The sequence below is a fragment of the Equus caballus genome, chromosome 1 (genome assembly GCF_041296265.1).
Source record: "Equus caballus isolate H_3958 breed thoroughbred chromosome 1, TB-T2T, whole genome shotgun sequence".
In the NCBI taxonomy this organism is placed as follows: Eukaryota; Metazoa; Chordata; class Mammalia; order Perissodactyla; family Equidae; genus Equus; species Equus caballus.
The window spans coordinates 120,302,604-120,327,907 of NC_091684.1; the positions used below are offsets into that span (position 1 = coordinate 120,302,604).

The window sequence follows — 25,304 nt, forward strand, 5'->3', positions numbered from 1 at the left end:
CTCTTGGTAGTTACCATCCTAGCTCTCCATGGCGTGCTCACAGGGCCTCTTCTCCATATCTGTTGACTTTCCACCATGGCAGAGGAGACAGGCTCCCTGTCACCCTCCCCCTGCCCCCCATTATGACAGCAGGATATTTTGGATGAGGTCAGCATTCAGGATTTAGTAACGATCGGGACTAAGTGAATGCTGGTTGCGGGTGACCCAGGTATTACACACATTTCTTTTCCTTGGAATTAATAGTTACCTTTTTTGCTTGATTTACCCAGTGCTGTTGTCACTGACTTGTCCCCTGCCCCCTGGCCATGTGGCCCTTACAGCATTGTCCTCTGGGGGTCTTCCTTCAGACCTCTGACAACCCCTGGCTTGGTCATCTTCATCGTCCTGAGACATCCCTGCTGTGTGGGTTCCATTTCCTTGAGCCCACACCTCTGATTTTTTGTGGAGCCTGGAAAGGGGGCATGGGAGGCTGTTTTTTGGAGACTTGAGTGTCTGGAAAAGTCTTGTTCCTGATCTAACACTGGATTCATGATGGGCCGGGTGTCCAGTCATGGCTCCTGGTTTGCTCTCAGGTTTGGAAGGCCTCACTGTGCCGTGTTGACCTCAGATGCTGCTGTTGAGAAGGCTGAAGCCATTCTGATTCCTGAACCTCTCTTTCCTTCTCTGGAACTTCTGGCTTTGGGTCTTTATCCCAGGTTCCTAGGTGCAGCCGATGCCTCGCCCCAGCTCTGTTTCCTGCTGCATGCCCTTTGGTGTGGCTGCCGGTACCCACGGCTGCTGGAACTCATCCTTGCACGTGCTCTGGTTGATAGCCCATCTTCCTTGTTCTCAGGGCTCTCTGGGTTCCTTTTATCTGAGTTGGAACTGTTGGGCTGACCCTTCCATTTTCTTACCTTTTTCTTCCTATCATCCATGTAGCTGTCTTTTGCTCTGTTTTCTTTGAGACTTTCTCAATGTTCTCTTCCAACTCTGAAATTGAGATTTTATTCTCTGCAGTATTCTCCTCCTGTGCCTTTACTTTCAGACTGAGGTTTTGGGATCTCCTTTTTTGTTTTTAATTACACTTTTTAATTTTTATTTATTTATTTTGCTAAGGAAGATTCACCCTGAGCTAACATCTGGTGCCAATCTTCTTTTTTTTGCTTGAGGAAGATTTGCTGTGAGCTAACATCTGTGCTAATCTTCCTCTGCTTTGCACGTGGGATCCCTCCACACCATGGCTGATGAATGGAGTAGGTCTTCATCCAGGATCTGAACCTGTAAAGCCACCGAAGTGGAGAGTGGAACTTTAACCACTAAGCCATGGGACCAGCCCCCTCAGGATCTCATTTTTTTAAGGAGCATCCTGTTCTTGCTTCCCAGATGCCGTATCTCACCACTGAGGATGAGTGGCAGCTCTGGAAGTTTTCTTCTCTCCAGATTGCGTGGCCTCTGCATTATCTGGGGTTGCCTTGTTCTGCTTGGCAGGTGGGATCTCTTGCCCACCTTCTGTGTCGGAGGCTCTTCTCAGATATCTGGCGATCTTTGGTGTCTGGGGATGCTGCCCAGAGGCCAGGACCTGGTTGGGGGTCCGGGTGCACAAGTGGGTTCAGTGACTCCCTATCCCTGCCCAGGGATATAGTCCTGACTGCAGCTCTTGGAAGCCGGGTGGGGAGAGGACTGGGAGTGGCAACATGGAGTAGGTGAGCTGTTCCTCAAGCTCCCGTCCAGGAGGCTGGCCTGCCCTGAGCCATGTCTAGGGTCCCCAGCCCAGAGCCCCTACCTCCACTGAACTGCTCAGACAGTAAACTGGTCTTTGGCAGGTACTAGAAAGGTAGGCAGCCGTCTGTGAGGCAGGGGGAGGACTGTGGTGTGTCCATTGCTTCTTTAACTAACATTCAGGGGTCCCCTCTTTCAGCCCCACTGCACACCCACTGCCAGGGGCTCCTGAGCCTTTGGGGGACATGGTGTACAGGGTTATGTGGGTCGCTTCTTTGTTTTCTCTGCCATCGTTCTAATTTCCAGCTTCCAAATTATTGTTATCTCCTTTTCCTTTCCCTTTGTTCTTTAAATAAAATCTCCCTTTTTTTTCATTTTAGAGGCACTGGGGATGGGAAGGTGGTGATCTGCCATCTTTATCCAGAGTCCCTGTTTGGCTTTAGGTTCAGTGCAGGGAGGTCTGGGAGAGATGAGAGGATACTGTGGGGACCTGCCCTGATCAGCAGGAGAACTCCTTCCCATCGCAGACTCCCACCACCCACTGTCATGGGCTGCACCTTGCAGCCCCAGTTTGCCTGTGTCCTCTTTTTGTTCTTGTCCAACCGTATTTGCTAGGAATTACACCCAGAGCTGCAGCAAACAGTATTCTCAAAGGCAGCGCACAAGAAGACAGTTGTATGCAGAAAGGAGATGGTCTAAACCTAAGGATGGCAGGTTTAGGTTTCTTTTTCTCTGATTACATGTCCTGACATGGATAGTCCAGGGCTAGTGTAGCAGCTCCAGGATGCCACCAGAGAGGGGGGCTCCTTCTTTCTTTCTCTTCAGTCGTTGTTGGCATGTGGATTTAGTCATACTTGCCACCCCATGATCATGCAACAGCTGAGCTCCTACAATGTTAGAACATCCTACAGGCAAGAAGAAGGGCAAAGGTGAAGGGCTGAGGGAATATGGCTCTCTTTATCATGAAAACACATCAGTGGCTTATCCCCAACTCATTGGCCAGAATCAGTTCACAAAGCCAGTTCTAGCTGCAAGGGAGTCAGGAAGGAGGCATTTTTACCTGGTACATTGCTATTGCAAACTAAAGTTGTGTTCTCTGGGGAAAGAAGACAGAGAGAATGGCTGCTGGACCAGTAGGTGCTTAGCTGTCGCTGCCATAGTCATCAGGCAGCTCCCATGCGTTAGTCCTCAAGGTGGGTAATCACTGATCAGGGAAGTGTCCAGTTGGCAAAGGTGACCACTGCTTGAGCCAGAGCTCCCAAAGCATTTGAGGAGCCAGTACTTTTGGGCAGTACTGGCCAAATATTTTGTAGAACGTCCCTCAATTTGCGTTTGTCTGATGCTTTTCTCCTGGTTAGATTGGGTTTATGGCTTTTTGGGGAAAATACCACAGAAGTGAAGTGCCCTTCTCAACACATCACATAGCTGGGAGAATGATATCCACATGACTTACCACTGTCATTTATTTTGTTGCTCAAATATTCCAGCCTTGGCTAGGACCTCTGTCAGGTTGGTTCCTTTGTCCCTCTGACACACCCCCATCAATTTGGATTTTTGTGCATTTCCTAATTTTTGGCATTATGAGATGTTTCAGGCTCATCTTGTATTTTTCCTGCTGTAGTTCTAGAATCAGCCATTTCTCCAAGCATCCTTGTTTCCTTTTATTGGAAAACGGTATTTAGAAACCAAGATCTGGGTGCTTGACATACTCCTTTGTCCTGGAGTGTCACTGTTCCTGGCCCCTCTCAGTGGACAGAGCCCAGAAACCTGTATGTGTCCTAGCCTGTTTATACACACATACCTTTAGTCATTTATCTCTCATAACCTCCCTCTCCAGCCGTGAGACACTGGCTCCACCATCAGAGAATCTTGTATCTACCACCTGAGTACCAGACACAACAGTTTCATCACCCTAAGAACTCCTTTTTGTGGTCAGCCACCTGATTCCCCAACCCCTACAGCCTCTGATGTATTTTCCATTCTTGTAGTTTTGCCTCTGGCAGAGTGTCATATGAATAGTGTCATATAGTATATAGACTTTTGGGTCTAGATTCTTTGACTTAGCAAAATGCATTTAGGATTCATCCTTTTTGTGTATGTGAATCAATAGCTCCTTCCTTTTTTATCATTGAGTAGTATTCCATTGCATGGATATATCACAATTTGTTTATCCATTCACCTGTAGAAAGCTCTTACTTCCAGTTTTTGCTGGTTATGAATAAAGCTTCTATAAACATTTGTGGATGGGTTTTCAGTTTACCTGATGAATGCATAGTGAGTCCACGTTTAAACTTTATAAGAAACTGCCAAACTATCTTGTAAAATGACTATTGCTCCCTCACCTGCAATGAACAAGAGTTCCAGTTGCTCCACTGACATTTAGTATTGTCAGGTTTTTTTGATTTTAGCCATTCTCCTAAGTGTATAGTGCCATCTCCTTGCTTTACTTTGCATTTCCTTAATGACAAATGATATTGAGCACCTTTTCACATAGTTGTTTGCCATCTGTATATTGTCTTTGGTTGAGTTTAGATCTTTTGTTTATTTTTAAAATCAAGTGTTTGCTTATAATTGAGATTTAAGAGTTCTTTATGTATTCTGGACATGAGTTGCCTTTACTTTTGATCAGCCTCAAATGGAGAACATTTTTATCAAGTGAATAAACCTGGGTCTTTAAGTGTGAATTCCATACTCATGTCCTTGCCTTTCCTTGTTTGAGAAATCCCTGAAAAGACTGACTGCAATGTCATTCCTGGGCTGTCAGCGGCTGTCAGTGCTGGGTGGGCAGTAGATCGCAGGTTCCCAGAAGTGGCTGTTGACAGCACGCTGGCTCCTGAAGCCGAGGATGCTCCCTTCGAGACTGCAAAGGAGAGGGGAGTTGGGGGCTTGGTGTAAGTCGCTCTGCTCAGTTCAGGGAAGATGCTCCTGGCTTCCCTTTGGAGGCAGTTAGTCATGTGACCATCAGAATAGAGAGGAAAGAAATGGAAACATCTATATCTGTTCTTTGGGTGCAGCTCACATGAGTGCCCTCACAGCATTCGATCACCTGAAGAAGGACCCTTGCATGAAGCAGTCTAGGATTGGGAAAGTTTTGAGGGTGGGAGCCAATGTCCCTCTCCCTGCATGTCCCTTTAGGAGAAATAAGGAGTGTGTGTGAGAGAGGGAGAGACTCCAGATCCCTTGCCTGGGGTGGCTTCTGGCTACTTGCTGGCAGAAACCACTAGTATTTTATTATTGCTGTTTAGAAGAGACCTTGGGAATGGAAATTTTCAAATGTGTTTTGTAACCCTTAGCAAAAAGGGGAGAAAACACCTTCTTGAAATTCCTGGCATGTGGTCCTTTTGACCTTTCCAGACACGTGCACCAGTGCATGTAAATTAGTGCTACTCTCTCATCAGAGGTTAGAGGTCCTGGGTTCTGTGGAAGCAGGCCAGTTATGAGCTGGAGTTGGGATGAAACCATTATTATTTTGTAATATATATATATATGAATGTATATATAAATATCTTTACATACAACTCTGTGAAATAATGCATTGCATTCTTTCTGACTGCTAAAAGCAGTTCAGTTGAAAAGTATAGGAATGCAGAGAGAACAAACGTGCATGAATCCTGTCTTCCCAAAATAAACGGCTGTGTTTTCTTCCTGCAGACATAGCTCCACAGCATGTGCATTTCCTGTAGGCATTGGGACAGTGGGGCTCAGCTACTCTGGGGTCTGTTTTCTTGGTTGGCCCACATGAATGGGACTGCTTATAAGTGGGCCTGTCTGTGGCTTATGAGGACATTAGAGAGAGACAGCCGGGCGAACTCCATATTCACCTTCCCCTTGTCCACCCACCCCATTCAACACATGAAGCCTTGGGGGTGACACCAAGGAGCACCAGGTCCCCCACATCCCACCTTGAGATCCTGGGGAAGGAGGCAGGGTACAGGACTGGATTCCTGCCCTGGCAGCCTGTCCCAGGTTTCCCCAGTCCTCACTTGGCTCAGGCAGACCCAGGTAGCATCCGGTCATAGAATCTCCTGCAAAGCTTTTGAGGAAGGGGACACTCCAGCCGTGGGGCTTCTAGGGGGCTGTGGATGGGCGGTGCAGAGCGGCACCTGCTTTTCTTCCTGGCCAGTGTCCCCAGGGTCAGCTCCCTTTGAGACCTGTTCCAGGCTAAGCCAGAGAAGGGCACAGGAACAGGGTGGAGGGCTAGGCAGGATGTGAGGAGGAAGGGATGGGCTTGGAGAAGCGGTGGACAGGCCCTGGCCAGGCCTGTGACTGGGAAGGGGCTGGCCTTTGTCCCCTGAGCCTTGAAGGCCCCCTGGGAGTGCTCTTCTGCCCCATATCAGAATGGCACCCATGCTTCTACACAGCAGTGTGCATTTCTTCAGCAGGGGAAGGTGGCGGCGGCCTCCTCCTCTCTGGCACGTGCGTAGGCTGGGATGCACCTGAACAGAACTCAGGTTTGCTGAGGGGTGAGGCCTCTGGCTTACTGCTCCAGTAGCCTGTTCTCTGCAGATGGTTTTTTGAACCCAGAACACACTGGGTACAAATTGCTCCAAGTGGCTGAGGCTAGCCAGCAACTGGGGGGGTTCTAGTGACTTGGGCTGCTGTAGGAGAGGCCCTGGGAGCTTTCTCGGGCTCCTCCCTGGGTGTCTGGAGCAGTTGCCCAGCACTCTTCCACTGTTCTAGAAAAGGTTGGTCAGTGACTGAGTTTTCTTTTGTATCAGCTCCCTCAAATCCAAAGGCATTTTTGGAGTATAGTAAAACAACTTACTCATTTTTACTCTGATTTATTTGCTTTACGAAGCCAACCCTGAAAAGTAGGTTGTGTTGCTATGTTCTCTTTGAAAGCTTGTGACTTTTTTCCTGAGGGAAACGGGGTCTGCTTCTTGCGCCTGGCGCAGGCCAGGTGTGGGTGCTGGGCTACTTCTTAGCCCCACTGTTTGGAGTATGCTGCCGGGGGGGAGCTCAGCCCTCCTCAAACAGGCAGGGCCTCCTGGAAAAGAGCTGCCCAGCTCCTTCCACTCTTAGGTGCAGCCATATGCTACAGAGGGACTGGGGACTGCTGGCCTTTCCCTGGGAAACTGGAGCCCCCAGGGTGCCAACAGTGGGACCTTATGGGGTATGTGTCAGGAGGGTCGCCTCAGCCTGGAGTGTGCTGGGCCTAAGTGCCCTGTCTGTGAGATGGGGCATCAGCCTCCATGGTTCCTCTTCTGGTTTCACCTCCTGGGACATTAATGGCCAAGGTCAGCTTGGGCAGCTTGCACAGCAGATTCTATTCCACGGTGGGGAGGGGCTGTAAGGATGTCTTCCTTCTAGGTGAAATCTAGACTCTGAGGCCTGGCCATTCTGGGTGTGTGACCTTGGTGAGGTCATTTTGACTGTCCTTTTACTTCAGTTCCCATCTCTGAGATGGGTTTCATCTCGACACCCTCCTGTCTCTCAGGGTTGGTAGAGTCACATGAGCTTGCTCATGTCAAAAGTAAAAGCTGCGCACCTGCGAAGCTGTGTGCTTGCAGATGTCTGTGCTGTGGATTGGATCAGCCAGCTGGAGCGGGCGGGTCCCTCTGCAAGACCCATCAGGAGGCATAGGGGAGAAGACAGGAGTAAAGACATGAAGACTGGGGGAAGGGGAAACACAGGAAGAGGAAGTGGGACAGAATGTTGCCAAAGGTTCTGCAGAGAGGGGCCCCTCCCTTGGTTGCCCAGAGTCCGGGGTGTGGGCATGGGGCCCTGGGGTGCAGAGCAGGGTGGCTGGCTGTGCACACTGGCAGATGGCAGCAGGAAGGGGATCCATTTGCTCTGTGCTAGGCCCTCCTCTCCGAGGGGGCCTGGCTGACCTTGAAGAGTTTTGTTTCTTTGGGGAGGGGTGGTGTGGGCAGCCTGGGTCGCCTGAAGGCTTGTCCCATCAAGGAGCAGTTTGGCTCCTCTGTGAGTCTCTGCAGACCTCCCCAGGTGGCCACCAGTGACTGGGGCCACCCCAGACGTCACAGCTTAGCACAGCTCGCCAGAGGCCTTTCAGTACTGTGCCCGCTTCCCCCACCCACACACACTCTGCCCTCTCTCTTCCCTCCCATCCTCCCTCCCTTTTCCTTTTTTTGGTCTCAAGAGAAAACCTTCTCCCAGAAGCCTGCACAGGTTCCTGCCCCCTCACCAGTCCTTGGCAGAGGGGACCAAGTCTCCTGCGTTGAACTTGGGGTCTGTGTCCGGACAGCTGGACAAACTTGCCTGGGCTGTGAAGGGACGAAGGGCAGGCAGCCAACGCCTGCTCCATCCACCCTGGCTGGTTCTCAACGGTCAGTCCAGTGAGGAAGGATAAAATGATTTTTATGACAGGAACATGGTATTCAGGAGCCTGGAGGGGCCTCTGGAACATAATTACAACCCTAGGTCTGCTGCCGTTCAAATTCTTCACTGTCGTCTTTAAGTCAGGCTGTGTCTGCCAGACCATTTATCAGGGAATGTCCTCCACCAAAACAATTTGAGGTGTGACCCAGGGGCTCTTGAACCCTGGATTCCTGCCATGGGAACACCTTCTAGAAAGATAGATTGGACTTTATTACCATATTTTAGTTTCTCATACTCCAAGGAGCTCCCCCCACCCCACCCCTGCCATGTTCTGAGGAGAACCTAGCTGAAGGGGAGCTCTGGGGGCCCTGTTCTGAATGTGCTGAGGAAAATGTGAGGCCGCACGCGGCCTGAATGGGCCTGGCCCGGAATGTGCGAAGTGTTGTTCCTTTAACACTTGTTTTTAAATTTGCATTATTTGTGGCTAGCATTTCCTAGTTTGTTAATGAATTTTTGTTTTTAATTTTTTGAATAGATAAATACATTTGTGTGTTTCAAAATCCAAGGAGTTTAATTAGTTTTCCAAGGAAAATTCTCCCAACGCCCCTTGTCCTCCTCTACCCAGCTGTCTGTCCCCAGGTCATCTCTGCTATTACTCTCTCAGGCGTCCTCCCAGAGGACCTTTCTGCATAGACACACACAAGCACACAGGTGTACTCACAGTTTACCCTCCTGTCTCGCACACTGAGCTCTAACTTTGCTTTTGTCACTCAATAGTATCCCTTAGAGATCTTTCCATGTCAGTTCGGGAAGAACTCATTCTGCTTCTTTTTCATAGTATTCCATCATATGAGTGTTCCATAATCTATTTAACGGGCCCCAGTCGAAGGACACAAGTTGTTTTGAGGCTTTTGCTGCACTGAATAATCTGGCACATATCCCATTTTTGTAGGTGTGCAGGTATATTTGTAGAATAGTTTCCTAAAAGTTGAGCTGTGGGGTCAAAGGGTGCCCACATTTGTAATTTTCATAGGTCTGCCCGCCAGGTCACCCTGGAAAGAAACTGTGGTAATTTGTACTTCCATTGGCAAAGAGCGAGAGGGCCTGTTCCCACAGCCTCACCCTTCTGAGAGGTAAAAAGGAGGATTTCAGTGGTGTCGTTCGCATTTGTCTCCTGATGGGTGAGGTTGAGCATCTTTTCAGATGTTTGAGGGTCATTTGTGGTTCCTTTTTATGAACTGTCAGTTATAGCCTTTGCCCATTCTTCGATTGGGTATTTATTTTTCCTTTTAATTTCTGTGAGCTTTTTCTATATTGGAGATTAGCCCTTTGTGATATGAACATCAAGTATTTTTTTCTCAGTTTGTCATTTATCTTTTTTGCCTTTGCTTATGGTGACTTTGTCCATGGAGAAGTATTTTATACTTTTGTAGTCAAATTTATCAATCTTTTCATTTATGGCTTCTGGACTTTGATTCATAGAAAGAATTTCTATCCTAGCATTAGAAAGGAATGTTCTTATGTTTTCTCCTAGAACATCTGTGGTTTCATTTTTCACATTTAAATCTTTGGCCCATTGAGAATTTATCCTGGTGTAGGGTGTGAAGCGTGAACCTTACTTTCTTTCCATATGCTACCTAGTTGTCCTAACACATTTTTTAGACCTTCTCCCCCACCCCATCTGAGATGTTACGTTATGCTAAGCAGAGTTCCCCCTGTCTTAGGGTCTAGTTCTGGCATCCCACTCAGCTACACTGGCTAGTTATCAGCCTATGGGAGAGTATGTTGAATATCTGATAGTCCAGTACCCCCACACATCATTCTTCTTTTTCAGAGTTTTTCTGGCTATTTCTTTCGGTTTATTTTTCTGGATGACTTTTAGGATCAAGTTATCCTGTGCCAAAACAAAGCAAAGCAACAACAAAAATGCCTACTTTATGACTACACTTGCATCCATTGTAGAAATGTCGAGACACACACATCTGCGGAAGGCAGATTTTCCTGTTTAAACTGCGCTCCTGAGGCTGTGTGTAGCAGTCTCCAGCCAGGCACTGCCTCCCTTTATGTCCTGCCAGCTCTAGCATGTGCAGGAGTGTAAAGGAGCATGTGATCGGCAACGCTGGAGCACCGCAGCAGCGCTAGACCAGAGCGCCCTGGGGCAGGGCCAGGGCCCAGGTCACACTGCCTGGCGTGGGGCTTAAACATGCAGCCAACAGTTTGCTATGGGCTCACTGAGGCACACGCTGCCCAGGAGACCCACCGGTGATAACAGCATATCTCGTATGTACAAGCATGTGTGCACTCCCACTTAACCCTCATAGTAACTGTGAGATGAGGCCATTAACAAATGAGTAGGAGTGTTGTGGTGGGGGTGGGGCCGGTGCTGACCACTGCGAGGGTTGCTTCCATGCAGAAAGCTCCTCGCCTGCTTCAGGCCGAGCCCTAGGTGAGAAGGGTGTCAGCTGAGTGGCAGCTCTCTCTCCAGGGCCTCACCTCCCTCATCTCTCCCATGGTGGGGAACAACTTCCCATCTGGACTTCCCAGGAGACGGGGCATCTGTGTATCAGCTCTGTGTGGGTCTATAAACCACCAGCATTTTAAGTGACCAGTAGAACAGCCAAATGGCCTCCTAAACAAAGTAGGAAAGTCCACTCCCCACCACAGAGGACAGGCCTTTCTGCTGACCCTGGGGCTGCTGTGGGCCTGGGTTTCCTTGGAGGCTGGGAGTTGATCAGCCCCAGTGGTTGGCCGTCTGCCAAGCTGACCCAGAGGAGGAGAATGAGCAGGACTCCCTGGAGTGAAGAACACCGGCAATCTTGAGGTTGGGAGCTGGAAGTGGCCCCATGCCAGCAGCCACAGATCAGACCTGTTGATGAATGACAGCCCACTCACTGGTGGTGAATAGCTGGAGACTGGGGCCTGGGAGCCCGGGAAAAGCTTTTTCTCTGTGGAGCCTTCTCCCTGAGTCTCTCTCTGACCCTCTGACTCTGCCCCTGCCTCTCACCATCACCCCCCAGACACACACCCATGTGAATTCCTAGTGCTTACTGCGATCTGCTCTTGTGATCCTGGGCACCCCTGTTAAGCTGATGGACTCATGTGCCTGTCTCTCTCGGTGTGCCTGGTAGAGATGCATCTCTTCCCTTCTCCCTTCCACAGAGCGGAGCTCAGCCAGGCTTTCCAGAGCCCTGGCTGGTACAGCCAGCCTGAACTGAAAAGACCCAGCAGGAGGCCAGGGGTCGGGACAGGCACTCACTGCCCACAGGCACAAAAGGCCCTGGTCTGCAGATGCTGCTCTGGTCCCGGCTCAGCGCGAGGCACTGTGGAGACAGCAAAAAAATGCCCTCTCAGAGGGCCCACAAGAGGCTTACAGACAGAAAAGAACCAAGGTGGTGGTTTGTGCAGGTGCTGTTGGGGCCAGGAGGAGCCCACTCACCTTGTGGGGGCTGGCAGTTTGGCCAACACTGGATTGAGCTAGCGAGATAATTGGGAGCACGCCCTTTGGACAGGAGGGCGGAGCGGGAGGGAGTCTCACCTCCGCCCCAGTCTGAGCTCAAGGTTTGAGCTGGAAGATGGGCGTGAGCCCGGCTGCACTTGCAGGGGCGCGGCAGAGGGGGACAAGGGGGCAGGGCCCCGGGGTGGGCGCTGAGTCGGGGGCTAGGTGGAAGGAGTGCCCCTGCACTCCCCACACGGCCACTCATGGCTTCTCGGAGGGAACACGCTGTCCCGCCCCGGCCTGGAGATTGGGCAAGAGCAGCGTGTGGGACGCCCTGTTCCTTGATAAGATGAGGCAATCGCTCTCGGCCGCCTCGCTGCGGCGCCAGGGAACATTTATGTAACCTGCGCCCCGCGCGCCCTAGGCCCTGGCGCCCCCGCTGCCTGGCTACCCTCACGGCGCGCCATCGCCCCCAGCCACCTCCCCTCGTTGCGCACCCGTGCCCCGTACCCCCAGCCCCCCACACGCGCGCCTGCGCCCCGTACCCCCAGCCCTCCCCTCACGCGCCTGCGCCCCATACCCCCAGCCACCTTCCCTCGCTGCGAGCCCCACGCCCCGTACCCTCAGGCCCCGATTCGCGCACCCGCGCCCCGTACCCTCAGCCACTTCCCCTTGCTGCGCGCCGGTGCCCCGTACCCCTAGCCCCCGCCTCGCTGTGCGCCCCCGCCCCCGTACTCCCAGCCACCAACCTGCAGCCCTCACCCCTTCGGCCCAACACCGGCAGCCCCCATGCCAGCCCACCCCGCGCAAGGGCTAGCCCCTCCCCAGCTCCCCACTGTGACCCTGGCCCTCCCTCAGCCTCCCCCTTCCCCCGCCCCCTACGCCCAGCACCCTGCAAGACTTGACCTCAACCCCTTTCCTCTCACCCTGCCTCCCCGTCTCAAGGCCCTCTCACCATCCTGTCCCACACCCCCTCCTGCACACACCCAGCCACAGCCCCCTGCAGCCCTCCCTCCTCCTGAAAGTGGGGCAGCCCAACCAGAGTGGGCCCATCCCAGGCTTAGGCTTCAGAATGCTGCAGGAGAGCTGAGCTCCCTTCAGGGTTCTGGAATCTGGAATCAGGTTTCCCCTCCTGAGAGGGCCAGTGTCTCTGCTGAGCTGGACTGAGCACACTCTCCTTGTAGCTGCCCTGTGGTACTATTGCAGTATCCTTGTCACATGCCCAGGAGGAGGCAGATGCAGAATTTGAGCCCAGCAAGAAGGAAACTCAGATTTGTTTAGTCCAGTGGGCTGACTCTGTAGGGTCCAGAGCTGCTAGCCTCCCCACCCCACTGTGGGTGCATGCCCCATGTACTCCCTCAGCCCCACACCACCCTGGGGTCAGTCCCTAGAAGAGCAGTTTTCAAAGTGAGGCCCAGGGACACCTGTAGGTACCTGAGACCCTTCCAGGGGGCCAAGAGGTTAAAACTATTTCATAATAATAACATTATTTGTCCCTCATTCTCTCAAAAGAGTACAATGGAGCATTCCAGAGGCTACATGATGTGTGTTGACATGACACCCTCTGACAGCTATTGGGATGTGTGCTTGAGTTTCAGTTGTTTTCACTTTTAACTTCTAATATGACAAATATCAATGGACATGACGCATATAAACAAATGGTCTTTGGGTTCCTCACTACAAGCGTGAGAGGTGCTGTCCCAGAGGACTCTTTCCCTCACCTGTTCTCCATTCTTTTTTTGGAGGAAAACTAGCCCTGAGCTAACTACTGCCAATCCTCCTCTTTTTGCTGAGGAAGCCTGGCCCTGAGCTAACATCCGTGCCCATCTCCTTCTACTTTATATGTGAGACTCCTGCCACAGCATGGCGTGCCAAGCAGTGCCATGTCCGCAGCTGGGATCTGAACTGGCGAACCCTGGGCAGCCGAGAAGCCGAACGTGTGAACTTAACCCCTGCACCACCAGGCCAGCCTCTGTTCTCCATTCTTCTGGCTGCTCCTGGTCAGCTTCCTGGGTGTGCTTGAATGTCACCACCCAGAGGCCAGCCCAGCCAGACCACGGTTCTGCTCTTTGCCAGCATGAATCATAACTTTTAAATATTTTATCTATTGTGGGCCACGGCTGTCTGCTCTCCTGGAAAAGGCTGACAGAGATATAGAGAATGAAGCAGGGAGGACCCTATCTGTCTGCGTCACAACTGTGTCCCCAGGCCCAGGCACTGGGTTTGTGCTCAATGAAAGCGTCGAGCTTATGATGCCCAGACAGGCCAAGAGCTGTGTGCTAACTGAGTCATGATGCTAGACTTTACCCCCTTTGGTCACTCCAGGCTGCTGAGTGCCAGTGTTCCATCCCATTCATGTTGCAGTTCTCTGTGGTCCCACATCACATAGCCCATCTATAATTACACCCACTTCACGTGCCTCTCAGAATTGCAAGTCCCCACCGAGGGCCCAGGGCTTATTAAAAAGCAAGGGTGAGGGGCTGGCCCTGTGGCCGTGTGGTTAAGTTCGCACACTCTGCTGCAGGCAGCCCAGTGTTTCGTTGGTTCGGATCCTGGGCTCGGACGTGGCACTGCTCATCAAGCCACGCTGAGGCGGGATCCCGTGTGCCACAACTAGAGGGACCCACAACGAAGAATGTACACCTATGTGCTGGGGGGCTTTGGGGAGAAAAATGAAAATAAAATTAAATTAAAAAAAATTTAAATAAAGCAAGGGTGAATCTGAATTTAGGTTTGTTTTTTTCCCCCCTCACAGACCCAGATCTGAGAAGACCTGGTTCATAAGAATAATGGATCAGCACAACAATAATAGCTAACATTTCAGGAGTAAGCATTTGGCATGTGCCAGGCACAATGCCAGTGGTTGTGTGTGACCCTATGGAATCAGCATGTGGACCCCACTATGAGAATAGGACAGTGTGTTCATTTCCAGTGGCTTTTGTAACAAATTCCCACAAACTGAGTGGCTTAAAACAACATAAATGTACTCTCTCACTGTTTTGGAGGGCACAAGGCAGAGGTGTTGGCACAACAAGGTGTTGGCAGCTTTAGTTCCTTCTAGAGCCTCGGGGAGAATCCATTTCATGCTTCTCTCCAAGCTTCTGGTGTCTGCCTGCAAGCCTTAGAGTTCCTTGGCTTGTAGACATACCACTCCAGTCTCTTCCTTGGTTGTCACATGACCTTCTCTTATCTGTGACGTTTCTCCTTTTCTTCTCAAGATCCTTACCTTAATTACAACTGAAAAGACCCTTTTTTCAAATAAGGTCACATTCACAGGTTCCAGGGATCAGGACTGAGACATATCTTTTCTTTCTTTCTTTCTTTTTTTTTTTTTGGTGAGGAAGGTTCGCCCTGAGCTAAAATCTGTTGCCAGTATTCCTCTTTTTCTTGAAGAAGATGTCCTGAGCTAACATCTGTGCCAGTCTTCCTCTATTTTATATGTCGGACACTGCCACGGCATGGCTTGATGAGCAGTGTAGGTCTGTGCCCAAGATCCAAACCTGCGAACCCTGGGCCGCTGAAGCGGGGAGCGCAAACTTAACCAGTGTGCCACGGGGCTGGCCCCATGGACATATCTTCTGAGGGGCCACTATTTACGTTATTACGGACAATGAGTCTTTTCTTCTTTGAGGCCACACCATCAGTACACCAAGGAGACTGGATCTGAGCCTCATCCATCAGCCTTGATGCACCAAGTTCTTGAGCTCAGCAGCCAGTCACACAAAATAATACCATTCTCTTTCATGCTGGACCTTTCTAGGCATTTAATGACAAATGTGGGTGTGAATCTCCTAGCGTGGAATTAGCATGCTCTGTTTCTCAAACTTTTTTGTTGACAAGATTTTTTTCCCTGGAACTGATTATCAATTTATTCAGTTATAACATTGCTTTGAATATGGTTTGGGAAATGTTGGGCTAGATATTTAAAGAATTATACTTAAACATTTCCTTTTATCATTGTCAAATAAATAAATGCATATTATTTTTTAAAAAGACACGTAACACAGAAGAGCTTATCACAAAAAAAATTCTCTTCCCAAGCCAGCCTCACTCCCCAGAGACCAACACTCCTCTGATTTTAGTTATGTTGGTGGTTGCTACCATAAACGATATGATTTTATTGCTCTTTCTTGATTTATCAAATTTAGATACTATCTGTTAAATCCCTGCCATGAAATTTAAGGATTTACCTATTTCCATCCCTCTGCTAACCTCTACCTGAATTGATGGATATATTCATAAATTTTTAAAAATTATCCTTATAACTTTAATCTCATTTAGAGATTTCGTTTGCATGTATGTGTTCCTTTCTCTTAAATCCACATTCTCTACTGGGGCCGTGAGTCACTTGTATGGGCTCGGTCTATAAGATTGATTCTAAATGCTGACAGCTAGTGCTAGGGTTCACACGATCATGATTGTGTTAAGATTGCTTCCCTGTGTGAGGGCCTGTGCTGGGATTTCATTCCCTTTTGCCGCCTGATGGGGTTGTTGTGAAGGATAAATAATATACCACAGAAAAAGCCTCTACAACAGTGCTTGGCTCAGAGCTCTTCCCTGATTGCTCATAATCATGTGGCATTTTAGTTTGGTTCTAATTTAGATCACAGTTTTCTTGCATGTCTACTATTTTTCCTGGAGTTTCTAATTGCCTCGCCTTTTTTTTTTTAACCCAAGAATAGTATGTGCCTTCACCGTGTCCTGAAGTTTATTCACCCTCTTGATCATACTCTCTGATGCATAGAACTCTTTTTCTTCTTGGAAGTATCCCCTGTGAGTCCTGGCCCACTGCTCCCATGGCCCCCCAGGTCTCTGCCTCACTTTTGTCTTGAAACGCCCCTTCATTGTCCACTCACTTCCCTGACTTCTCAGTTTTTTCTTGTTCTTGCTGGAATGTGAGAGGTAAACTTGGAAGGCCCTGTTCCTCTGTTGTCTAGCATCCACTGTGACTTAGGAGAAATCTGGTGTCTGTCCCAGCCTTGTTCCCTCATGGATGGCCTGGTGTTTGTTTCTCCTCTCTCTCCCTCTCTCTCCCTCGATTAAGTTTTGTGATCTCCTCTTTTTACCCAGTGTTCTGACATTGCAGAAATTCTCGCAGCAGGAGCCTTCACTCACTACCCTGTCCCGCTCTGTGCCACTCCTTTCCATGTTAGTCTCCTGTCTCCTCCTTCTTCCTTTTTAACTCTGTCAGATACTATTCTATTGTTTCTTTGGTAATTTCCTCTCCTCTATTTTTTCTGTTGTTTTACTCATTGCCTTCTGTTAGTTAGATGTTGCACCCCCAGAATTGATTCCCTGAGACTCTGAACTTTTAGCTCCTACTGTTTGTAACTATTAGATAGGTTTGGGAAATGACAGTTTGCTGTCCTATTTGATTTCAAATACCCACGCACACACCCGCTTCTCCCCAAAACATAAAATCAATAAGGAGAGCAAATACAGCCACACACAGCCCTCAGCTGCAGCATTACTAGGAGACCGAGAACGCTGTGACATTCACGTATTTTCTAGAGCTGTTTTTTTGTTCTATTTTTCTGGGTTATTTCCTTGAGGATATTTCCAGCTTGTCTATGGAATTTTTATTTGAGCAATACTACTCTCGATTTTTTTTTTTTTTAAGATTTTATTTTTTCCTTTTTCTCCCCAAAGCCCCCTGGTACATAGTTGTGTATTCTTTGTTGTGGGTTCTTCTAGTTGTGGCATGTGGGACGCCGCCTCAGCGTGGTCTGATGAGCAGTGCCATGTCCGCGCCCAGGATTCGAACTAACGAAACACTGGGTCGCCTGCAGCGGAGTGCGCGAACTTAACCACTCGGCCACGGGGCCAGCCCCTACTCTCGATTTTTAAGGACTATTTTTTGTTTTCTGAACTTTCTTTTTGTGGTATCCTGTTTACTTTATACATAAAATTTTGTCTAAAATATCTCTGAGAATACTAATGAGAATTTTTAGGTTAGCATTCTCTTCTGTTTTCTGGCTTTGCTCTTTTTCCTCTGGGGTCGGTGGTTTCATTGCTCTTGGCCTTTCCCTTTCATGCCACTTGTTTCCTGGGCCATCTGGCCTTCTTTGGGTGTCTGTTTATATTTAAAGTTGATGGGGTCATTTGGGGTGGGTAGTGTGGATGTCCTCTGCTAGGCACTGGTGGGCCAGCTTCAAGGACTGGCTCTCTGTTTTGGGGCCCGAGTAGGGGAGGGAAAGGGAGACACAGGGCAAGAGGAGTACCTGTGTGGCCACCCCCCAGTGCCAGAAGGACTGCATTCTGGGGTGCTAGAACCCTCTGCTGTTTCTTCTTGAGCAGTGGATGTCATTTTCTGTGGTTCAGTTTGTCTGGGTAAATGCTGGCCTGCCCCTTGCTCTGAGCAGGAGATGGAAGAGATGGAGCAGGGTCTGGACTGTAGCTGACCTTCATTACCTCCCTCTCACAGGGTGTTCTGGGCAGGCACCCTTGTCTGTCACCATGCTTGGGTCTTCAGGAGCCTGTTGCTGTCTGACAGCTGCTGGCTGTCACCGGTTTGCCACATTGGAACTTCTCTGTGAGAAGGAGCAGCAGACTCTAGATGGAGCCTGCCGAGGTGAACCAGACATCTCGGTCATAGACTCTGAGGGCCTGGAAATTGCCCGATCTGACCCCCTCATGTTATAGATGAGGAGACCGAGGAGGGTCAGAATGGTGGCAGGGCGCTCTGTTTGGGGAACTGTCTCAGGGCCCTGCAGGGGTGCAGGGCTCTGGAGTGTGGCTCCATTGGGGTTCGCATGAGGCGCCTGGACTCCCTCCACCCCTTCTTCCTGGCTTGCCATCTTAGAGCCTGAGCACAGGCCTGTGCTCCTCAGAGCCCTGGAGAAGGTGGCCCTGCACAGGCTGTTGGGTGGCACGCTCTGCTGTGTATTTAGGGGAGCCACTGCCAGGGGCCCCGGGCCGTGCTGCCATGCCACAGCACCTGAGATGCTGCCATTTCATCCTGGGAGATGCCTGCTTACCTCCCAGGGTGCGGGCGGGAGGGCACTGGCACGCGCACCTTTGCCCTGATGGATTTGTGGAAGAGGCTGGTGGAGGCAGGGCCGGAGGGAGGGGATGCACCCAGGGGTGGGAATGGCGAGGCTGCGGAGGAGCAGGTCTGGGGACACAGGAGAGGCTGTGGGCTGCCCTGAGACTGACGCTCCATCCATGTCGCCCGCAGGTGAGCGACCATTCGCCTGCAGCTGGCAGGACTGCAACAAGAAGTTCGCGCGTTCCGACGAGCTGGCGCGGCACTACCGCACGCACACGGGCGAGAAGAAGTTCAGCTGCCCCATCTGCGAGAAGCGCTTCATGCGCAGCGACCACCTGACGAAGCACGCGCGCCGCCACGCCAACTTCCACCCGGGCATGCTGCAGCGGCGCGGCGGGGGCTCGCGGACCGGCTCGCTCAGCGACTACAGCCGCTCCGACGCCAGCAGCCCCACCATCAGCCCGGCCAGCTCGCCCTGAGCGGGGCCGCCGCCGGGCCTGCGCAGCAGCCCAGCCCGCCCGGCCCGCGAGCCGGCCCGGCCCACGACAGCCATGAGCAGATGCTCTCACTCCCTCTGTGATTCCGTGTCTTTTCCTTTTGTAATAAGAAAGAAGAGAGAACTTTATGAAGTCAACAAAAAAGCAAAATTTTCTTCACCTCAGGTGTTAAAGTTAATTTGTAAAAAAACAACAAAAAAAATTTCAAAAAACACCATCCACAGATTGCACAATAGACATGCCCACGAAGGTGAGATTCGCGGTGTTGAACCCCCTTTCTCAGGGATGGACATGTTCCACGAGGTCAGTGAGGACACCCCTTTCTTCCTGCCGCCTTACTCTGTACATAGATTTGCACTCTGGAGGTTTCTGGTAGGTTCTAGAACACACTGGGACAAAGCAGGCAGAGCAGCGCAGGCGGAGCGCAGCACTTGGCAGGCCTGTGGGGCGGCCCCTCATCACTTGGGAGCAGGCATGTCACTGACATTTGCTTCCAGGGCCTGTTCCTAAGCAGGGGCCCCCCGTCACCCTCATCCTGCCCACCCACCCAGCCTGCAGCCCCTGCCCCGCAGCCCAGCCGGGCCGAGGACACCAGTGTTCAGGGGGCTGCCTTAAGCCATGTGGGGCAAAGGGGCATTCCACCCCAGGGCTGTCCGCTGTCTCCCTGCCTCCAGGAGCCTCTCCCTGGGCGTCCCAGAGCACTGGGAGCAGAGGGGCAGGCCCTGGTGGGCAGAATACTGCACAGCCCACAGGGCCCGGCCACGCCCGCTGGCCTGGGACCTGCCCAAGGTCTGTGCCCTGTACAGGGATGCCTCTACCCTGGGTCCCTGCAGAAGGCACATGGGACCTTTCACTATTTCACCATGTTCTCTGACTGGAAAACGAGCCTGAGAAGTCTGATCTTCTGCAAAAAAGTCTGCAAGTGTCGCTGGTGCGTTCAGTTCCCGAGTTCTCCTGGCGGCCCTGCCCTGAGACTCCTCTGTTTGAAGTGGTGGGGGAGGTTGTGGGCCGCCTTGCTAGAGCTCTGTGTATGGGGCCCTGCATGTGGCCGCAGTCGGTACTTCGCAGAGACTGTTCTGTAGCCAGAGGGCAGAGCATTGTGACTTGGAACTTTTGGGAGTGGTGAGGCAGATGGTATGGGAAATGCCGTCGGAGAACGTGCGTTCTGCTTTCTCCCCAGGGAACACCAGACGGAGAGTTTTGGGAAATGCTGTTCTCAGACCCATCGTGTGCCCAGCTCAGAATTAGCGAACCTCCAGCTTCTCTGCAAGCTTTGCATCCCTGACTCCTCCCTTTCCCTCCTGTTTCTCCCCTCCTGCCCACCCCGGAAGGCCCCAGCCCACACCCTGCCTGTGCAGTGCTGGGGCTGCGGGGCCCCACCACCAGCCTGCTTCTGCTAGGAGAGAAGTAGCAGAGGGCTGGGCATCTTCTCCCAGAGCAGTTTCTCCTGGAGCCCCAACCTGAGCTGGGTTGGGGTTCGAGCCCTGGTGGGTCCCTCAGGCTGGGCTCCAATGCTCTCCTCCTCTGCATCCAGCTGGAGCATCCATCCCAGCACTGTTGCCCAAGCACTGCCCTTCCCTTCCTCCCGAGAATTAGGGCCTGTAAATACAGCCCAGGACAGAGTGTGTGTGTGTGTGTGTGTGTGTGTGTGTGTGTTGGGGCGGGGGTGTGAGTTTGGGGCAAATGTGGGATATCTTTCAGAGACCTCTGCTCATTTTGACGAGGAGGAACGACCCTTGGGACCTCAGAGGGCTGTAGATGAGCTTCCTGGGCCCAGAGTGCCTTGGTGGTGGCCATTCTGCTTCCACCCCCGCCTTTCCATGGTGTGGGGTGCAGCACAGAGAAACCCAGAGACCTAGGCCTGGCTGGTGCCCCCAGCCCCTGGCTGCTGCTTTGGGCTGACTCCAGAGTGGACAGGAGCCCTCTGTCCACAGTGACCACAAGGGTGGCAGTCTGCCGTCTGCAACACTCTGGGTGCCCACTTCTAACTCTACTGCATGTCAGCTGGAATTGGCCAATGGTGTGCTGGTAGCTTCTGAGCAGCATGCTAGGTACCAAGTTGGGCAGTAGTCTTGTTCTTGCTGTGGGTGGGAGCTGGGTGGGGACCAGTGGGGAGGGCGGCCTTTCTCTTTTCAGGTGCAGGGCTGGCTGCCTCTGCCGCCATGCTCCATTTGGGCTGCATGACAGCCCTGCTTGCATTGGTTCAGGAGAAAGAGCAGAATACGCTGTGGAGCCTTGGGATGAAGAGCACCCTGAGTGCCTGGGGTGAGAGACCTTCATGCCCAGTTCCAGAGCGAGGCCCAGTGGGCCTCAGAGCTCCCTCCCAAAGCCGTGTCTGTGTGAGGTGGAGAAAGCCACACTCTGAATACATTTCATGTCTCAGGAACTCACATTCCAGGTTCGGGAATTTTATTCCAAAGTCCTTTGGTGTGCTCACCGTCCACAGGTCCCCGAAGGCAGGGAGAGGGAGCTGCATGTCTCTCGGAGGCCACACAGTGCTGTCCCTGGAGGAGGCAGGGTCTCCTTGTGATCTGCCCACGGCATCTCGGAAGGAGGGTTTGCAGCCCCACGTCTATCTGCACATAGGAAGGGGGAAAAGGACTCTAAACCCAGTTGTCTTGGAATAAAAGAAGAGCCGGTTTGTTTTAGAGGTGGGATGGGGGGGTGGGGGAGGGAAAGCGGGCGTTTGCTGTTTCCAAAGAGAGCACTTAATTTAATTTTTCCTCTAAATGACCCAGGGCTGTTCCATCTGATAGATGGAAGGGTAACATTGCCTTAAAACAGAAATATGCAGGCATTGGCTATTTTTGGCAAACGAGTGTGTCTTCATTCCCAAAGTAGTTCTTGTCTAATGGTAGGGTGTGGCCCTTCCGCCATGGGCCTGGCCTGTGAGGTGGGACACTGCTTTTCTGACTTAGGGCACCCGGAGGGAATTCCTGCTCCGACTTCTGGACACTCAGCCTGGGGCTTCAGGCAGCGGACTGTCCAGACCCATCTAGGGCTAAAATTCATCTCACCTGAAGGGCAGGAAAGATCTCTGACTCTCATGCTGGGTTCAAATGGGCTCTCACTAGCATCTCATCATCATGAAATGTGGAATGCACGTGGAAGAGGGTGGTGGGCCTCGGAAAGACGCCCTCACTCAGGCCCCACGGAAAGCAGTTACACGGGAGGACCCTCCTGAAACAGCCTGCATTTTCTTCTAAGATATAGAATGTCTTCCCAGCCTGGGTCTATTTCAGGGTCTTTCATTTTTCTGGTTTATGGCCATGCTTGCTGGCTTCCGTGTGACTGAGGAACCAACCCATAGGACTCCTAGAAATCATAGTGAAAACTCAAACCTTTATTTTGTAGCAGACTTCAGTTCTCACAGGCTAAGGGGGCAGAGGTCTTAAAGCAAAGGTTACCTGAGTGAAGGGAGAGTTCCCCTCCAATAAAGCCTAAAAGTATCCCTGGACTCAACCATCAGGAGGCTGGTGTTCGGCTCACATCCCAACCAAGAAATCCCCTCTTTGTGTCAGCCATATTAGGGGAACAGTTCTCAGCTCCCCAAATGCCTACTGAATCTTACAGCCATCCAGAAAGACAGATGGACACAGTCCCTTCCACAAAGGGTCCCGGGGTCCTTTCCTGTCAGGTGCTATGTAGGAACGGGCAGTGATGCCCTTGATGGGAACATGGTCCTGGAGGTAGCCTACCTGTATCCCGCACCCCCACCCAAGGCACTCAAGGTTTGGGACACACACCCTCTTTATTCTGAGGCTATGCATCGGGCCGGTGCAGGATTCGCCACGGTGCAGCCTCCAGGTGCAAACATCAGTGGCACTGGCGTCCCCAGACCTCACCATGCCCTGGGTCACAGTTCAGATCAGTGAAGGGTGATTCAGAGGTAGGGCAGATAGCCAGGCCATAGGCAGCCCCCAGCCCACTTGTTGAGACGTGCAGAGAGGGCTCATGGCTTTCTGTGGTCCCAAGTGAAGTGTGGCAGAACTGAGGTCTCCATTCAAGTCTTCTGCCACCCAGCCCAGAGCCTCCAGGAGACCCAGCCTCCTTTCTTGACAGAAGTAGGTGCTAAGGTGGACTGCACAGGGTCATGGCACTCTCCGGGGACTTCATCCTTGATCTCAGCGAGCAGGAGTGCCACCTAACAGGAAAACATGATCTGAGCAATAGCATCCCCTCATTCTTGACTCCTGGTTTTGGCTGTGTTTACGAGGCTACATGATTATTTTGACTTCTGACAGGTATCACTGATTGTTTTTTCTTTTTTAGCCCATTTTTAAAAGGTCATTCAGTCAAAGGCACAGTGCTAGAAGGTAAGGGTCTGATATATTAGTCACATCACAAGCAGTAAAAAATGCTTTTTGGGTCACCCACATCATTTGCCATCCAAAGAATCCATATGCAATTCTGGTGACCATATTTTCCAAAGCTAAAATTGAGGGTGTGGGCCAATGCTTTTTTAATTGAGGATCACCCTGGGAAGAGCCAGTTCCTATGACTGGTTTTCCTGATTCTGAAGCTAGGTTTCAAAGATTCATCCTAGACACATTCCACAGAATTTTGTACCAGAATTTGGATGCCCAATCCAGCTTACTACTGATAAATACCTGAACATCATTTAGGGAGAAGGCCTTCCTCCACCGGCGGTTCCATCCCTCGTTGGTTAGGAGAGTTGAATTTGGTGGGAGGTGTGAGCTCAGGGTTCACAAGGGCAGAGGGGCCACACTTGGTTTCTGCTGACCCCTTCCGCGATGTCAGACTTGCAGTGCAGCCCCCTGGCCCTGCCCATCTTCTCCCCTTCTCATGCAGCTTTAAAACCTTACTACTTTTATTTAAAGATGAACAGGATGGAAGAGAAGTAGCGTCCCCTACGCCGTGCATCATACATTGCCTGTGGGGGACACAGGAAGCATGGGGTGGACCGCACGATCAGCTTTCTCCCAGGCCTCAGGGATGTCATCCTATGACCAGTGGACAGGCTGCTACACACTTTCATTTGGAAAGCAAGTATATGAACTGAATGCCTGCAAGGTGACCACATCTGGTTGAAGGCTGTTCCTCTCACTCAGAGCCCAGGGTGGCTCCCTCCCCAGCCCACCCTCCATGTGGAGGGAGTCGGCCACCTCCCAGTATGGCTCAGACACTGCTGGGGTCAGGGGCATCCATTTCCGGGTCAGGGTGCCTGTTCTCTGGGAGTGTGGGTGAGAGATGTCACTCCCCTGGCTTCACCTTCTAGGGTCCCAGTGTGGTGAGGACCCCAGGGCTTGAAGGCCATGGCAGGAGGTTCTCCTGAGCAGCTATACATTGTCAGATGTGGGGCTTGCTGTGGCTTCCACGTGATTGGGAATTGCTTGTGTGGGTGTGTTGGGTGCATGCACTGGGGTCTCAGTCACCCCCAGACCCTCACAAATGACCCCTTCCCCATCCAAAGCCTTTGATGGAGCTTCTCTGGAATCATTTGCCAAAATCCCAAGGCAGAATCCAAGGGTCCAAGACCATTTCCATCAAGCACACATTTTTCCTTTTCTGTAGGAACTTTTTTTTTTAAACCAGCACCACACCATGCTTCTGAAAGCCACATTTCATCTTTCCTGGATCACTACAGTGAAGTATTACAGTTGTACAGTTCCCAACCTGGCCTTGGCTTGCTCGGATAAAACTTTGTATGTATTTTGTATGGCATAGATTCTATATTGTAATGATGTCCTATGCAAAAAGAAAAAAATTAACTAAATTGTAAATTTTATTGTTTTAACGTGTATGCATGTTTAGTGACGTTTACATTTTGAAATAAAATTTATGATTCATTATTTTATTTGCCGAGCTGGTTCCTGTGAAGGGCATGCTTTGGGGAGGATCTGGGAGGGGAGGGGAACCAAAAGGGACAAACTCAAGCAGTTGTATGAAACTGGCTGATGGGCAGAAAACAACCTGGAACTTTGCAGGCCCCACAGAGGGAAAGGAGGCTTTGCAGAAGAGCCGTTTGCAGAGAGTGAAGGCTCTTTGGGCTGTCCCCTCCCGCCTAGCCCCGCCCATTTCAGCTTATCACATTCCCACCTCTGGGCCCAAACGTTCTGGCCCTTGCAAAAAGCTCAGCCTCACAGTTCCATCTCCAAGAGCACTAAGGAGAAAGCTGGATTCGCGGGGAGGCAGCAATGGTAGGTTCCCACCCGGCAGTGCTTCTCCCTAGGACTCCCCACAGACACCTGTGCTTCCTCTCCCTAGCAGCAGCCACATCTCTCAACCCCAGGCCGCCTCGGAGGTTCTGAAAGTTAGTGCAACCACACTGTCACTCAGCCAGATGTCTGCTCCCCTGCCCTTCTGCCTAGAGTCCAGAAAGCACCCTGTTTGCAGCCACTGAAGTTCCTAAGGTTGCCATGGGAACTGATCTCAAAGCTTGCTG

The 25,304-nt window shown here is 51.3% G+C and overlaps 1 protein-coding gene and 2 non-coding genes across 3 annotated transcripts in view; all 3 read left to right on the forward strand.

Moving 5' to 3' along the window:
- Nucleotides 1-24,716, forward strand: part of KLF13 (KLF transcription factor 13) — a 55,416-nt gene extending 30,700 nt beyond the window's left edge. The window contains exon 2 of the mRNA XM_070268348.1: nt 18,591-24,716. Within this exon, the coding sequence (XP_070124449.1) occupies nt 18,591-18,880 (290 nt within the window). The 3' untranslated portion in view covers nt 18,881-24,716. The remainder of the gene's footprint in view (nt 1-18,590) is intronic.
- Nucleotides 20,861-20,995, forward strand: MIR9045 (microRNA mir-9045). Its single transcript, NR_128062.1, has one exon. It is a non-coding gene; the product is annotated as a microRNA mir-9045 (primary transcript).
- On the forward strand, nt 22,223-22,327 carry MIR9051 (microRNA mir-9051). Its single transcript, NR_128071.1, is given in 1 exon segment — nt 22,223-22,327. It is a non-coding gene; the product is annotated as a microRNA mir-9051 (primary transcript).
- Nucleotides 24,717-25,304: the final 588 nt, after the last annotated feature.